Consider the following 14,745-nt stretch of genomic DNA (forward strand, 5'->3'; position numbering starts at 1 on the left):
AGCCACTCGAGATGATCACAAGTCATATGCCATAATTTCCAGCCTGTTGCAGATATGTAAGGTGTGCTGAAGTGCATCAAATGACACTGGATCTGTGTATTTAGGTAAATAAATGGAACACAATGAAAATTTAATCATATCTAAAAAAAGAATATTGTGTAAAGTAAATGTGTAAGAAATCAACCATTTGTATTATATCAACTACCGTAACATTGACCACAAAACATGAACAGAATAGACTGTATTCCAAATCTCAGTGTACATAAGTTTGAAAAAACTGTGAGGAAAGGCTCTTAATGTTAATATTTGCTTTTACACAAGTGTTCTTCTCTCCATTTTACAAGTCTGATTGAAAAATACTACTACTGCCACCAGTACATACACAGAAATGTGATGTTTGGCTTGTGTGCAGAAAACAGTGTGTATACTTCACCCTCTTTGTTCAGTTATAGGAGGGGAAACCATCACTCCTCAACCTTGATGAGCTTCTGTGCCCATAGACAAGTACCTTCACTACGTCTTCTAAAAAATGCATCCTGATCTTGTATAAAGAACACAATACAAAACTGGGAGGAGTGACTGATTTACCAGCACTGCCATCCAGTGAGGCCTGGGCAGGCCGGAGAGCCGGCGGAGAGGGACCGAGTGACCTTCAGCAAAGGCCAGAGCAGGGTCCTGCCCCTGGGGAGGGACAGCCCCAGGCACCAGCAGGGGCTGGGGGTGACCTGCTGGGGGGCAGCTCTGCGGGGAAGGGCCCGGGAGTGCTGGTGGGCAGCAAGGTGCCCACGGGCCAGCGGTGTGCCCTGTGGCCAAGGGGCCAGTGGGACCCTGGGGGGCACCAGGAGGAGCGTGGTGGCCAGCAGGTCGAGGGAGGGGGTCCTCCCCCTCTGCTCTGCCCTGGTGGGGCCGCACCTGGAGTGCTGGGTCCAGTGCTGGGCTCCCCAGCTCCACAGAGACTGGGAGCTACTGGGGAGGGGCCAGCAGGGTCCTACAGAGATGATGAGGGGACTGGAGCATCTCCCTGATGAGGGAAGGCTGGGAGAGCTGGGGCTGTTCAGCCTGGAGAAGAGATGGCTGAGGGGGGATCTCATCGATGTCTGCAAATACCTTAAGGGTGAGTGTCAGGAGGACAGGGCCAGGCTCTTTTCAGTGGTGCCCAGCGACAGGACAAGGGACAACAGGCACAAACTGCAACACAACAAGTTCCATCTGAATGTGAGGAAGATCTTTGTTACCCTGAGGGTGACAGAGCCCTGGCACAGGCTGCCCAGAGATGCTGTGGCGTCTCCTTCTCTGGAGACATTCAGAACCCACCTGGACGTGATCCTGTGCAGCCTGCTCTGGGTGACCCTGCTTTAGTAGGGGGTTGGCCAAGATGATCTTCAGAGGTCCCTTCCAACCCCGACCATTCTGTTATTCTGTGTAATACAAAACTCCCACTGAATTAAAAAAATGCCTCAGTCATATCTCTGGGAGCAGAATTCAGCTCAGAGCTATTATGCTTGCACTCACCTGCTGCTTTATTTCTAAAATACATTTCCAATTGATACCTTGTATAAATCATTAATTGAGAGCAATGTGCTTTATCAAGGAGATGGTATTCCAGTCACAAAATGCCATCAAAATGGCAAGCCCCCAAAAGTAAGGAAGAATGACCAGAACATTACAACTATATTCTCGGGTTTCTCGATGACAAACTGTTGCATGACTATTACACATTTACAAAGTATCAGTTTTCATTTGGTCATTGTTGTTTAAAGCAGGAGAAGGTTTGCTCTTCTGACCATCAGTTCCTCCTTTGGATGTGTCCTGGAAGAAAAGCCTTGGCATCCACAGTGACATTAATATTCGTTTGTATTCATTCCGAAAATTCTGGTTAAGGAGTCCATATATTATTGCATTAAGGCAGCTGTTGAAATAGGCCATGAAGTAACTTACAATAAATAACCATTCAGGAACTTTTGGTGCCATTTCCATAGGATCAATGGCTACAGCCAGTCCAATGAAGTTTAGAGGTGCCCAGCAAAAGGCAAAAATCACAAAAACTACAAACATGGTAAGAAAGTTTCTAAAGTCACTTGGCTTCAGTCTTGGTTTTGTTTCTGATTTGACTCGTCTTCTAACTTGAATTACTAAAACCCAAATTCGAAGGTAGCAGAAGCTCACAATTGTGATAGGGACGATGAAGTGAATTACCACAACAGCTATCGTATAGTAGGAGCTTGCAGTCTGAACAAATGTGCATGAATAGATGCGTGGATCATACTTTAAAGAGCCAACAAAAAAATTTGGCACTGTTGCAATTACTGTTAATACCCAGACTAAGGAGACGTACAGCATGGTGTTCCAACAGCTGTACACTTTGTCATAGGCAAAACTATGACATATATAACAATATCGGTTTATCGCGATTGCAGTGATGTTGAAAATAGAGCCTATTACACTTAGTCCCATCACAAAGCCACTCACTTTACAGTGCATTTCACCCAACGTCCATCCATTGCGGAAAATAGCTAAGAGCACCAGTGGGTATGGATACAAGGCCACCACCAGATCAGCCAAAGCTAGGCTCACCACAAATGCATTACCTGGGGAGAAAGAAACATACATAGACATAAGTCTGAAAGCAAGCATAGCTGTGAACAAGAATGAAATATAATATATTATTTTTGATATCTGCAATGCTAAATTATTAATGATGTCAGCAAGTGGCAGGTACATAGGACCAATAGGTCTGTATGGGAAATGATTTTACAGTTCAGCTTAGCCATGGAAATAGCTGCAGCAACACGACGTTTCAGATCTGTCGGTGACAGAATTATACCCTCCTTTCTGTTCTAATCTTTAATAAACATAACCATCAGCGAGCCATTACGTAAGCACAGGTTGAGTTATCTCAGTGTAGCTAACTCCCCAACTGGATTGAATAAGGTGAAAAAGAAAAAAAAATAAATCTAAACTGTGCCAGGTAGGCAGGCCATTATGCCATTCTAACCTATCACAGGGATATTAACAGGTTTGACAGGTGTCAATGGGAATGATATACAAAGACCAGATCTATAGGGAGGTTGTTGTATGTATATTCTAAATTGCTACACAATAGTCTGTAGTATAGATATTTTCTGCATGAATGGCCTACCCATACTGCTGTTATTTTACCATTGGATTGACTAAGAGCGAATTGCTTTCATCACCCTCTGTGGAAAAGCATACTTAATCATACAAAGGAAAAAATCATCAATGCAAGAGAAAGTATTCAAATTCATGGAAGGAGCCTTTAGATCCTTTTCTGTTGATGACATTTAAAGAAATTTTAGTGATATGGTTGAGACTTTTTGCCTCTCTTTAAACAGTGTTCTTTTCATCAGTTTGAAATTTCTGAACATTTTATCTAAGGATACGTTAATAAAATGTTGAGATATTAAACAATATTTCTGAAAAATGAAACGTGTAATCATACTCTAGGAACTTCCAGGAAGCAGAAAATAGAGGTACTAAATTTAGATTCTTGGCATTTAGATAGCATAAAACACAATTCTGGTTTGCATACTCACTTTTTTGCTTTAAAGTCCTTCACAGCAAGAACAGAAGTGCAAAAGACCCAAGCGGCTTTTAAAATTGCTTGCAGAACATAACTATTTTTCGAAAAGAGCAGTTAGATGCTCAGTTCTACAAATGCTGAGCTTTCTGGCTGTCACCTAGGAAAGCAGTTCTCCGTTTAGTTTGAAGTATAGAAATAACGTTGTGGATCATCATCATTAGCTGGGAGCCATAAAACCAACAACCATGTAGGATTGAACTCCTCAAAATATGGCAGACGTTCACCTGTATGCTGTTTGCTCCAGCTGCTCTGCATCTGTAGCTTGCTTAACCTGAATGAAGGGATAGGGAGCTCTCTTTCTCCCACACACTTTAGCGGAAGACCACGCTCATCAGAATTTGCACAACAGCTAGTGAACTTAATAGAAAGAAGGATTATCAATCTCTAGCTACAGAAACATGGCTTATTTCAAGAGTGGTGTGCAATTTATTTTAAACGGTTCCTTTTATATGTTTAGCAGCCTGTGGCACCATTGCTTTATACTTTATAGGCCACAGAAATGTTTTCATAGCTACAGTTCACTGACATGGCACTGGAGGTAAGGCAACTCCATGCTACTTGTCTTAGAAGCAGGGTGTAAAACCAATAGTACTGTGTTGGGGTTTGTGCCCTCCCAAGCCAGTCACTCCCTGTGCTGGGAGTTAAGGGTTGTCTATTTATAGAGTATGTTGTTGGACCTGCACAAGGACACATTTCCTGCTGGCTTTATACAATTCAGTGATGACATGCTGTTGTGGAAAAGGTAAACATAATTTTCAGATGCAAAACCACATAAAGTAATTTTTCTGTCTTATTCGGGATTGCTAAGGCATTAGAAAAATGTCTCCAATTTGGTGCTTCACACTTCAAGGAAGAAGTAAACTCTAGTTAGAGCTAATCTAGAGCAAAGCAAATATCTACCAGTTTTGTGATCTGTGAGGAAAACTGAACAAACTAGGGAGATGATTGAGGGGGAGATGATAATCTCAAATAAGCAAAGCAAAAAGGATATAATCCATTCCCATGACTGTGGTGAACACAAACAAGCTTCAGGCACAACAAAGACGTTTCAAATTAGATGCTGAGAAAAAGGTTTTAATGGCAAGAAGAAGGAAGTACTGGAACATCTTGCTTTGAGTCTGCCATTTGAGGTTGTAAGAATATGTTAAATTAGCATTTGTCAGTACTGGCCTAGATACAGCTGATTCCTGTTTTGAGCATAGGAAGGATAAGATGACTTTGAAGGCCTCATCTAGCCATATGATAACTAGAATAAAAGACAAGACTAACAAAGGAGCAAGGGCATCTTTATCAGAATGTATTTATATCATAGCAACAAGAATTTCTATTATGTTTTTTATCATTGTATCTGACATCAGAAGATAGAGAATTCAAGAGAAGTCAAGAGAAAGAAAGAAAGAGAGAAAGAAAAAAAGAAAGAAAGAAAGAAAAAGAAAAAGAAAGAAAGAAGGAAGGAAGAAAGGAAGGAATGGAGGAAGGGAGGAATGAAGAGGAGAAATACAGAGTTTTGTCTGTGTGTGTGCTAAAATTAACCTAATCTATAAGGCCTCCCAGCATCAACTTATATCTAAAATGTAATTGTTTAGTTAAAATCAAGTGGGCATTCAGCTCTTTCAATTATATTTGGAAATTTACTGTGCAGTACATTTGGCAAGAGAATTTCACAAATTTTTTTTGTAATTTAGGACTTGAAAATTCCAGCTGCAATGAGTAAGGTCAGTTAGCAATGAACCTGTCAAAAACATAGTATACCACTTTACAACACAGAAGAAAAATTGTGCAATACCTATAAAGGTCTCAAGTGATATGTCACTTTTATTGCTGTTTACAGGGTTGAGTGTTCACACTGAGCACTGCAAAGTAAGGTCCAATGTTTTTTTCTTTCTAGGTGGCTGACTGCGGAATGAAGTTTAATGTTCTAGCATTGCAATGAATAATCTACGAAAGTAGAGAGAAACTTTTCTATTTCATAAAAAATACATAATCAACATTTTGAGAAATAAAGTTCTTAGATGTCTTTTAAGTGCTTGGAGAAAGTCAATGTTCCTTGGTACATCTAAGACACAGCACTTGGACTGGTTATAATTACATGCATAAGATAACCAAAGAGGTAAATTTTTGCTGTCAGTAACAAAATAAAAACCACAGAACGCTCATCTAGTTGGAAGTATTATAATTATTTCCATAATTTACCTGATGTTTCCAGATTTCAGTTTCATCAGACAGAAGGTTGTATTCATTTACAAGAAACACATTTGCTTGCTGGAATGGAAAGCCCCCTTGATTACAAGCAGTAGTTACTAAAAAGCAACTGTCTCTCCAGGGACTCAAAAAGATACGCATCTGCAAAGTTGCAAACATTGATGGTTGGGTGCATAAAAAACCAAAATAAGTTTGATATTGACTTTGGGTGCAACAGAACTAGATCGACACTTCATGAAGCATTCTTGCATGTTGGTTTTGCTACCTCAATTAAGAGAAAAAAGGAGCATTTCACACCCTCTTGTAATCTTGATATGACTTGATATTGTAGGAATTTAATGCCAGAACAAACTTTTTGGTAAGGTCAGAAATTTTATGAGGTAAGCATCTGCCTTCTGAAAAGACAACCGACTTCCAATGTCTAACAAAACCAGAAGCCATTGCAATTGCCAACCATTTTTTAAAGGTTTTGCTTCTTTCTTAGGTTTCAAACTGGCTAAAATGATTAATTATAAATCATGGTATTTTGTTTTTCATCAGACAGTGTTTTGGTTGTTACACATTTGTTTAACAAGTTGTTATACATTGCATACAGACATCACCCTCTTAGGTCTATTTCCCCCTGGCTACAGTCATGTTCATCCTTGTATACTCTTCTTCTGCATCCATTACTCGTCTTCTTTAGCATACAAATGCCTAGCTTCAGGACAGGAAAATTGTTCCTGTGCAGCCTATCCTGCAGACTGTTTCCCTGCCCCCTCCTCTCCTCCTGTTGAACTTGGATTCTTGTGTAGCAACAAAAGTAAGGAGCAGGATCAGGCAAGGCTGAACCTCAATCAATATGACTATAATGTGTTGGCAGATTTTTTTGTAAATACCAAGGATGACTCAGGATAGTTATTTTATTCTCCCATTTCCATATCCTAACCTTAAGGGGAAACTCACAGCTACTCCCACAGATTTTTTACTTCATTATGTCTTCAGCTGGAATGTGAGAAGGCTCTTCTCACATGTTTGGGCTTGAGGCCTAAGAAGTACTGGTTATAATTAAATAGCCTTTTATACTGGCTGAGAATAAGAACTAGAGGTTTTATGTGACATCATGCTGACAACTACCTGTAGGTACTTATCTCTAGGATAAGAGGAGCAAGGTCTTGGCATGCATGAAGTAAGTCCTGTCATTCTATAAAATGAAGCCAGTCATTCCTCTGCAGCGTTCGCAGTAAATAAGTATCCTCAAGAAGAAGTTAGACTGACAGACTGTCCATACACACTAGGCATGTCGCTAGTGCTAGCTCATTCTTCAACCTCCTTCTTTATTCCTCTGCCAGACTCCTGTAGCCCTTGTACTTGAAATGAGTTCTGGAAGGCTTCTGGTAGCTTTCTTGTTGTGGTTGATATATAAAGACAGAAATTTGAGCTCAGTTTCTAAACACCCTTATAGTCAAAACCACAAGATATCACTTCAGGGATGCCTGGTGTCATCCATTCTGTAAGGTACTTTTATATAAAACTAAGCATACAAAATGCTTTTTTGCTCAAGTATTTAAGAAGTTCACAAAATACACAAGGTGAGTCTAATATTTCATTTCTTTCCTGTAAGTCTTTAAAAGGGGAAAAAAAATTGCAGTCTTGATCATAATTCCAAATTTCTGCAAGCTATATGCTGCTTGATACAAAACCCTTCCTCGGCTGTGATACCACCTCTCTCTAATAAAGGTAACTTTGATCCTGATGCTAGGCTTGGTATGGAAGTTGCTGGTGGCTTATAAGTTTTGTTTCTGACCACCAGCAATTGTAGAAAAAAAATGTTATTTTTATACTTTTATTCTTAATGTTTTTGCCCTTATTTATGTTTCATACAACATGTTGTTTACTATGTTACATTACATTGGTGTAAATTATCTGCCTTTTAGGTCTCTTTAATGACTGCTGAAGTTGGTGGCAGAATTGCTATAAACTTAAAGGAGACATTAATCAGATATAAGAAAATAAAGACCTGTTATTAACAAGAATGTGTAATACTGAAAGCATTTGGTCCACATAACCACAACAATGAAAAAAATGTAGCACTTGAATTATATTTGGATGTAAAAAATCCAAAAATCAAAGCCTAAACCCATTTTACAGTTCCTGCAACTTTTAAAAGAGCAGGTTTTACCTTCAGACAAAGAGGAATAGCAGTGTGCTAATCCCAAGGCATGTTAGCCAGGATTCGCTACAGCAAGTGCCTTGTTTGATGTGTTGTTTGAGTCTAGACCAACGTGGAGATTGAAGAGGTATATATAACAGCTTGAAGAAAGCAATCAGTCCTTCAGTCAAGAAGACTGTCCCTCTTTAATGTCTCCTTGTCTATAATTGCCAATAGAAACAACGCAGCTCTGATGAAGTATTGTCTTGAACTTTCTTGTGCAACGTCACCTTTTGAGAACCAAGCTTAAACGTGATTTGCAGGCTCCAGACCCTGTTGAATCCTCATTAAAGGGAGTCTCAAGGTCTGGGCCAGATAAAACAGGAGCATACTCAACTAAGAGAAAATTGGTAGAAAATTGACTTAATGTGTCTATGTCTCCACTCCTTGTTGTATGAGAATAGCCCTGAGATTGAAACTAAGGACCAATCTGCTCAGCCAAACCATTTAAGCAGCAGATTATTCTATGTGCCAGCCTGACTGCAAACCTGAGCATGAGGTGTGAGTGCTTTTCCAGCTCAGACTTCAGGCAAAACAGGTGATTACTGTGATGGAACTGTGTAGCTGGTCACACTCCTGGAGCTTCTTCATTAATACGTATGTCCATGTACACATGGATGCTTACTACTTATTCAGCTGACTGTCTTTCCCAATTTTTGAGTTAATTTTGGCATGTTTTATGAGGAATTACATAAAAAATAGAAGGCTATGCTTTCAGAGCCAGGACTTGTGCTAAACTTCCAGGTGCTGGCTTTTAAACTGAAGCCCTGGCCACCTTATTGCTGGCTCTTGCTGCTGCCATTGTCACCTACATTTTCTGACCTGTCATATTTTCCACTGGGCTTCAGTTCCTGTAATTCTTGCAGCTCATTTCAGGCTTGGTTGTAGAGATTCCTCTTAAGGTTTGTTCTTTAAAGTGGAAAGAAAAACATGACTCTGGAGGAACTGAAGAACTGGCACCAGGTCAGCAGGCAGAACTAAGAACTGTGTAGGTTTTTTTTCCTTTGTCCAGAATGGCTCTGCAAATACGGCTTAAACGGCATGCAGGGAGATGTCAGCTGCTCCTGGAGAAAGGCTAATGCTTCATACTTCCTCACTACTGATTTTTGTCTCTAGTTTTGGCTTTTTTAATTAGTTGTGGGGGTTTTTAACAGTAATTAAGCTCTCGTAGTTCTTGATTTTTTGTTTAAAAGTTACCTCTGTCATCTCCTTTTTTTCTCACAATCCATCAGAAGAAGAACAACCTTCTACCCTGATTCAGGTGAAACTCTGTTCATGTCAGCAGGAACGAAGCCACCAGAGGTTGACACTGGCAGCAGGTGGAGCAGAGACTTAAGTCTTTCACAGACTGATGTTTGCATTCCCTGTGACAGTACAAGCCAAGATCTAGGGTAATCTTTGATTTACTGAGACATATTAAACTGTATAATGTTCAACATTGTGTTACTAACAGAAGATTTAATATAATGCTTCAAACAAGTGCCACATGTGTTTTTGTTTTCTTTTAATATGACAGTTTAAAAGTGATGATATGCTTCTTTGTAGTTATGTTTCATGTTTTCAGGTATTAGCAGGATATACTGCAGACTGATGTAATGGAAAGGGACAGGCAATATGTTCTCACTAGAACCACGGTATTTTAAAGACTAGTAAAAAATACAGCATAGACAATGAAACAAGGCTGGTTGTTGATCTATGAAAAGTTCAGGATATTTCTTTTTAAGAAATGTATGTTCTATGAAACTGTTTAAAATGTTTGGCGAGTATAATTATCCTATGATAAGTACAAGGAAAATTCTGTACCATTACTGGGAGTAGAATCACTGAATCGTTTAGGTTGGAAAAGCCCTTTAAGGTTATTGAGTCCAACTGTTAACCCAGGACTGCCAAGTCCACCCCTAAACCGTGTCTCTAAGCGCTACATCTAGGCATTTTATAAACAACTCCAGGGATGCTGATTCCACCATCTCCCTGGGCAGCCTGTTCCAATCCTTCACCACCCTTTCAGTAAAGAAATTTTTCCTAATCTCCAGTCTAAACCTCCCCTGGTGAAACTTGAGGCCATTTCCTCTTGTCCTGTCACTTGTTACTTGGGAGAAGAGACCAACACTCACCTCACTACAGCCTCCTGTCAGGTAGTTCTGAGAGTGATAATGTGTCCCCTCAGCCTCCTTTTCTCCAGGTTAAACCACTCCATTTCCCTCAGACACTTCCCATCAGACTTGTGCTCCAGACCTTTCCTCAGCTCGGTTGCCCATCCCTGGACACTCTCCAGCACCTCAGTGTCCCTCTTGCAGTGAGGGGCCCAGAACTGAACCCAGCATTCGAGGTGCGGCCTCACCAGTGCCCAGTACAGGGGGACGGTCACTGCCCTTGTCCTGCTGGCCGCTCTGTTTCTGATACAAGCCAGGATGCTGCTGGCCTTCTTGGCCACCTGGGCACACTGCTGGCTCATGTTCAGCTGGCTGTCGGCCAGCACCCCCAGTGCCTTTCCCACCAGGCAGCTTTCTGCAGCTCTTCCCCAAGCCCGCAGCGCTGCCTGGGGCTGGTGTGACCCACAGGCAGGACCCAGCACTGAGCAGTGTTGGACCTCACACAACTGGCCTCAACCCATGGGTCCAGCCTGTCCAGATCGCTCTGCAGAGCCTTCCTGCCCCCCAGCAGATCAACACTCCCCTCTCAGCTTGGTGTCATCTACAAACTTACTGAGGGTGCACTCAATCCCCTTGTTCAGATCATTGATAAAGACATTAAACAGGACTGACCCCAGTACTGAGCCCTGGGAACACCACTTGTGACCAGCCGCCAGCTGGATGGAACTCCATTCACCACCACTCATTGGGACCAGCCATCCACCCAGTTTTCTGCCCAGTGAAGAGTAAGCCCATCCAAGCCATGAACAGCCAGTTTCTCCAGGCAAATCCCGTGGGAAATGGTGTCAAAGGCTTTACTAAGGTCCAGGTAGAGCGGGTAGACAACATCCATAGCCTTTCTCTTACCCACTAAGCAGGTCACCTTGTCATGGAAGATCAGGTTCGTCAAGCAGGACCTGCCTTCCATAAACCCACCCTGGCTGGGCCTGATCCCCCAGCTGTCCTGCACGTGCTGCGTGATGACACTCAGGTTGATCTGCTCCACAACCTTTCCCGGCACTGAGGTCAGGCTGACAGACCTGTAGTTCCCTGGATCCCTTTCTTGCCCTTCTTGTAGATGGGCATCACATTGTCTAGCCTCCAGTCTTATGGGACCTCCCTGGTTAGCCAGAACTGCTGATAAGAGATGGAAAGTGGCTCGGTGAGCACTTCTACCAGCTCCCTCAGTACCCTTGGGTGGATCCCATCCGGCCCCATAGGCTTGTGTGTGTCTAAGCAGTGTAGCAGGTCAGTGACCATTTCCCTTGGGTTATGGGAAGCTGCCTTCCAGCTCAGAGGGCTGGGTACCCAGAGAAAAACCGGTGTTACTGTAAAGACTGAAGCAAAGGAGGCATTAGTCACCTCAGCCTTTTCCTCATCCTTTGCCGCTACATTTATCCCAACATCCAATAAGGGATGCAGATTCTCCTTAGCCCTTCTTCAGTTACTAATGTATTTATAGAAACATTTTTTACTGTCTTTTAGGTCAGTTGCCAAATTAAGTTCTAGCCAGGCTTTGGCCCTCCTAATTTTCTCCCTGCATAACCTCACAACATCCTTGCAGTCCTCCAGAATTTCCTGCCTCTTCTTCCAAAGGTCAAAACCTCTCCTTTTTTCCCCTGAGTGCCAGGCAAAGCTCCCTGTTCAGCCGGGCCGGTCTTCTGCCCCGCTGGCTCCTCTTTCAGCACATGGGGACAGCCTGCCTCTGTGCCTTTAGGGTTTCCTTCTTGAAGCACGCCCAGTCTTCCTGGGCTCCTTTGCCTTTTGGGGCTGTACTATACAAAGAGCAGAAGGGGAGTTTTACTGTGCCAGTTATCTTTTTATTGTGCAGCTACCTAAAGGCTTTGAGAGAGCTTTGTCTTCAGAAGAAATCCAGGTATAGACACTCTGAAAGTTAGATGCCTGGGTTTTCACAGGAAAGTCTGGGATCCAGATTCAATAGGGTTTAAACCTTCGTCATACACTTTCTGGATGAAAGCACTATGCTGTTTTGTAGAAGATAAGAAGAGCAACTTTTTGTTTTAAGATGAAACAATACAAACACCCCACTGTGGGATAGTTTAGTGGAGAATCCGCTCTACATCCCTTTTTCAAACTGTTCTGTAATGCAAAGAAAGCAGGATTCACAGAAATAGAAGTTCAGCATGTAAAAGGAAGCTTATGATTGTGGCCTAGTGACTTGCAGACTGCTGGACTGGGACAGATTTGTGTTCTTGGCCCTACATCTGCAGATATGAGTTGGTGCTGGAAGCTACATTTGCAGGAGCTGATTTCGGGCTTATAAGCTGTAGCTCTCAAGTGTCAACATAGTCTTGCCGAAAAGAGGCACCTAAGTTGCGCTGTTGATTAATATGTTTCTGAGATCATGATTTTGGTGTGCTTGGCAGCTAGGTATGACTATAACCCAGTGGGCAAAGCTTCTGACTTTTCTGTGTGCTCAGGCTTCTCCTTCTGGTTAAATATGGGGGCACCGGTACTTGCTGTGAGTTTGATGAATTTCACAATAGACTTCAGGTGCCAAAAAAAAAAAAAAAAAAAAAAAAAATTCCAGTGCTGTGCCGTTAAAAACTTAGTGAAGGCTTGAGATTTGTAACCCCTAGGTGTACAGTTTTGCTTGCCGGTGGCTTCCTCTGGTGCGAGTAGGGACAGTGGCGACTCTCTAGTGCCACCTAGTGCACCAGCCACCGCAGAGCCAAGGCACCGCACCCCCTCGCCGGGCAGGCGGCGGGAGCCAGCGGGTGGTTCTTCCAGAGACAAAGTCTGATGGATAATCAGATAGATCTTTTATGAGGTGATACTTTCCTGGGCTTCTGATATTTTCTGAGATTGCAGGAACTTTCCTGGTACTGGGGGTTTTCAGAGAGAAAAGCAGAAGCAGAAGACAAGCTCATCTAGAGACTTCACTATCACCTAGTGGTTAGGACACTTCCATGGTAGAAGATCCTTTCTTTGAAAAAGGATTTGAGCGTATGTCTCCCATAGTCCCAAAAAGTGCCCTACTCACCAGCCCTGCTGCTCTTCTGGGGTTAGCCTGCTTGTCTCTTTCTAGGTTATGTTCAAGAATTTCACCCTAGAACCAGAACACACAGGTTATCACTTATATTGTAGAGTGCTTTTCATCAGTATGTTTCAAAGCAAAAAAAACCCCAACAACAAAAAACAAACAAACAAACAAAATATCCTTCTTGTGATTTAACAGGTGGGAAACTGAGATAGATAGGTGCAGGGACTCTCCCAAGACACAGATTAGGAAGAATACTCTAGGTTCATGACCCTTGCTCTTCTCTATTAATACCATGTTTATTAGGCACACTATGGAAAAAGTGACAGCGCCTGTCCAGCTCGCTCCTCCAAAATGACACCATAGTGGCATACTGGTACTGAAGGATGGGGCCAATAGAAGAGCTAGAGCTATGAAGCCAAGCTAGTCAAATTCAAAGCAAAAGGGGGTGGTTGCTGTGATAGGTAGTAAACCTGTGCAACTCCTTAACAGATCTTGCAGATGCAAAAATTTTACCTGTATTCAAGGGAAGGCTGGAAAAGTACTTCAAAGAGGCATCAGTTGAAGGTAAATAAATAGACATAACATACTAGGTTCAGGAAATCCTCCAAGCTGGAAGGAATCACAAGCCTAGAGAATACGGAAGTATCATAGAGGGTTGCTCTGTCCTCTTTTTTTTTTTTTTTTTTTCCCCTGAGTGCCTGCTTACATGTACAGTTAAAGACAGTGTGAAGCTAGCTATGCCCTTTGTCTGTATCAATACAACTGCTTTAATGATGAGGACAGTAGGTTTCAGTGACACTGTTCAGAAGCTCAGCTCCTTCTCGGGCTCCTCTGTTGTGGTGATCTGAGTGGTACAATGTGACATTACCATTCAGGTCCTTGCCATCCACTCCTCCACACAACCAGCCCAGTTTTGCTGACAGAATGTTTGAAGGGGTGGATAACCTTGTTCTCTCTGTCTAGCCACCTGCAACTGAGCTGCGTTTTGCAGCAGGCTTCGGTGCAAAGATCCCTTACACCTATGCCCTCACCCTGTAGTCAGGGTCTTGCCTTCAGGGCAGTCTAGGGTGGCAAAAGGCCCCTGCTGTTGGTGAGAGAATGTCTCTATCTAGGGTACTATTGCTTTTCATGCAAGGAATGAAGCCAAGACATTTACTCTGAGAGCTTACCACTACGGACACCAGTGACAGCCCAGCTTCAAAACTTCCAGCTGCTGAGCATGATCATTAAATAACAGCAAAAACCAGACTGGTTTTTCACTAATTCATGAAGTTAGTTGTGTTTCCTGTATCTGTCGTTACGTATCAGTTTAATTTTCTTCACTTGAAGTAATCACAGCTGTTGATTGCTTCAACCAAGGAAGAATAGGAAACCTACATGAACAACTGCAAGTATGAAAACTCATTTACTGCTGACAAAGGGGCTAATATGAAAAGCTGTAAAATAGAACAGGTGCAATCTAGTCAGATCCTATAAATAGCTAGGCAACTTATTATTGGTAATAACTTTTTTTTCCAGTCTCCCAACACTATATTGCATTTCATAGAAAAAAAAGAATTGAAATATGTAGCGTTTTGTAGGATGTTATATTGTAAAAAAAAAAAAAAAAAAAAAA

General features: G+C 42.1%; 1 protein-coding gene across 1 annotated transcript in view; it reads right to left on the reverse strand.

The window, feature by feature from the left end:
• Positions 1-1,505: 1,505 nt before the first annotated feature.
• The window catches only part of MTNR1B (melatonin receptor 1B), a 30,425-nt gene continuing 17,185 nt past the window's right edge, over positions 1,506-14,745 (reverse strand). The window contains exon 2 of the mRNA XM_055802397.1: positions 1,506-2,588. Coding sequence (XP_055658372.1) covers positions 1,720-2,588 — 869 coding nt within the window. The 3' untranslated portion in view covers positions 1,506-1,719. The remainder of the gene's footprint in view (positions 2,589-14,745) is intronic.

The sequence above is a fragment of the Falco peregrinus genome, chromosome 4, assembly GCF_023634155.1.
Source record: "Falco peregrinus isolate bFalPer1 chromosome 4, bFalPer1.pri, whole genome shotgun sequence".
In the NCBI taxonomy this organism is placed as follows: Eukaryota; Metazoa; Chordata; class Aves; order Falconiformes; family Falconidae; genus Falco; species Falco peregrinus.